At 58.4% G+C, this 2,098-nt stretch overlaps 2 protein-coding genes across 2 annotated transcripts in view; both read left to right on the plus strand.

Annotated features, from left to right (window-relative positions):
* The window catches only part of LOC118452973 (tubulin alpha-5 chain-like), a 3,019-nt gene extending 2,051 nt beyond the window's left edge, over nt 1-968 (plus strand). Inside the window, exon 4 of the mRNA XM_035901122.1 lies at nt 865-968. Coding sequence (XP_035757015.1) covers nt 865-968 — 104 coding nt within the window. The remainder of the gene's footprint in view (nt 1-864) is intronic.
* Nucleotides 1-2,098, plus strand: part of LOC104132418 (tubulin alpha-5 chain) — a 6,405-nt gene that overhangs the window by 751 nt on the left and 3,556 nt on the right. The window contains 1 exon segment of the mRNA XM_035901132.1: nt 1,696-1,700. Coding sequence (XP_035757025.1) covers nt 1,698-1,700 — 3 coding nt within the window. The 5' untranslated portion in view covers nt 1,696-1,697.

Raw genomic sequence — 2,098 nt, forward strand, 5'->3', positions numbered from 1 at the left:
GAGCCGTATCAGTTTCTTGCCAGGTCAGGTGTGTGGTGAGTGCTTCAGCTCTACTGCTGGTGCTGCTATGCTTCCTCCCAGCGCCCTGCTCCAGCTCCGGCTTGCTCCCCATGCAGGTAAGAGCCCTGTACTGGGAGACTGTGGCCAGGACACAAGGCATGCTCTGGGGAAGTGCCCACACGTGTCTATCAAGGGTTTCCGTAGGAGTCCTGGTGATGTGATGGGAGAAGCACCTAGCTCAGGCATGGGGTTCTCCATCTGGGAGCACCTCTGCCCACTCCCCACCTGGCTCTGCCGGTGCTCTGCCATCCCCCCGGGGTACATGGCCTCACTTTGCCTGCCCTAGCTTGTCCTCTCTGTTGACCCTGTGCTGAGCCCTCTCCCTGCCCTGCCTGGTGGTCAGAAGTCAAAACATCAGCTCCTGGCTCCAGCTGCAAATGGGAGATTTCTGTTACCCATTATCCAGCATGCTGGGTCCAGAGATTAATTTTCCCTGCTTACCACTAATGCTGCAGCTGTATTGACCCGCAGGGCTGTCCTCCCCTGCCCTCCTCCTCCCGGCATGCACTCATGTCAGCTGGAGGGGAAAGTGTGAGCCTGCACCGGGCTGCACCGATTCCTGGAGCACGGCCAGGCGCCCGTCCCACTGCGCAGGGCTCCTGGCACTGTTCCCCATGCCCGTGACCAAAGCCTGACTGAGCCGTGCCTGCTGCTGCACTGGGGCAGGAGTTGCTGCTCCTCATGCCAGGCACTGCTCTGATCCTGCTGCAGACATCTTCTCCCCAAGGCTTCAGAGACACCTGACTCTGCTGCCAAAAAACCACATAGCAGTTGGAATTGTGTCCTGTTCCTTTTTTCTTATAGATTATCCTGCATCTCTGCTCTGGACCCTGCTGCAGAGGGACACGTCAGTGTCTCCTGGCCTGCTCCTGGGCAGCCAGAGCCCCCATCCCCGCAGGCAGGGATAGCTGTGGGAGCCTGTGGCCCAGCAGCAAGGCCAGAGCCCTCTCCCTGCTGCGCTCAGTGTGCAAGGCTGGGGCGCTGGGCTCTGCTTTCCTTGCTGGTGGTGCACGCATCCTCAGCACCAGAACCAGCTCTCGTGGTTTAACCCCGGCCAGCAACTCAGCCCCGCACAGCCGCTCGCTCATGCCCCCCCATGGGGTGGCGGAGAGAATCGGAACAGAAAAAGTGAGAAAGCTCATGGGTTGAGATAAAGACAGTTTAATAGGGAAAGCAAAAGCTGTGCACGCAAGCAAAGCAAAACAAGGAATTCATTCACTGCTTCCTGTGGGCAGGCAGGTGCTCAGCCATCTCCAGGAAAGCAGGGCTCCGTCACGCATAGTGGTGACTTGGGAGGACAAACGCCATTGCTCTGAACATCCCCCCCTTCCTGCTTCTTCCCCCAGCTTTATATGCTGAGCATGATGTCATATGGTCTGGAATACCCCTTTGGGCAGTTAGGGTCAGTTCTTCTGGCTGTGCCCCCTCCCAGCTTCTTGTGCACCTGGTAGAGCATGGGAAGCTGAAAAGTCCTTGACTGGTGTAAGGAACAACTAAAACATCACTGTGTTATCGACGTTCTTCTCATCCTAAATCCAAACCACAGCACTATGCCAGCTACTAGGAAGAAAATTAACTCTACCCCAGCCAAAACCAGGGCACGAGCCCTGGGCCTGGCAGGGAAGTCCATCCTAGCCATGGTTCCAACGGAGGTGCTCCTCTGAGTGTAGTCACAAGTCCTTAGCAGAAAACGGTCTGCAATGACTCCTTCTTTTTGCAGCCCAGATTTGTCATGCTGCTCTGGAGTCTCAAGGAGGTACGGCCCATCCTGCCTGTCCCCAGCAGGAGGGAAGGGCAGCCCTTGGCCAGGGGTTCCCGAAATGCTGATGGCAAGGGGAGGCTCGGAGGCACCCTGATCTCCAGAGCCTGACCTGTTTCTCTGACGTGTTCCTCCTCCTTTCTCCCTCTCTAGAGGCCCAGGTGGCCTCGGGGTGTCCCTAGGTCCCAGGCAGCCTGCAGTGCGGGGAGCTGGTGGCAGAGCAGGGTGGGGTCGGGTCGGGTCTGCTGCACCTCCCCCGGCCCCAGTCCCGGCCCACCG

The sequence above is a fragment of the Egretta garzetta genome, unplaced genomic scaffold, assembly GCF_000687185.1.
Source record: "Egretta garzetta isolate BGI_Z169 unplaced genomic scaffold, ASM68718v1 scaffold219, whole genome shotgun sequence".
In the NCBI taxonomy this organism is placed as follows: Eukaryota; Metazoa; Chordata; class Aves; order Pelecaniformes; family Ardeidae; genus Egretta; species Egretta garzetta.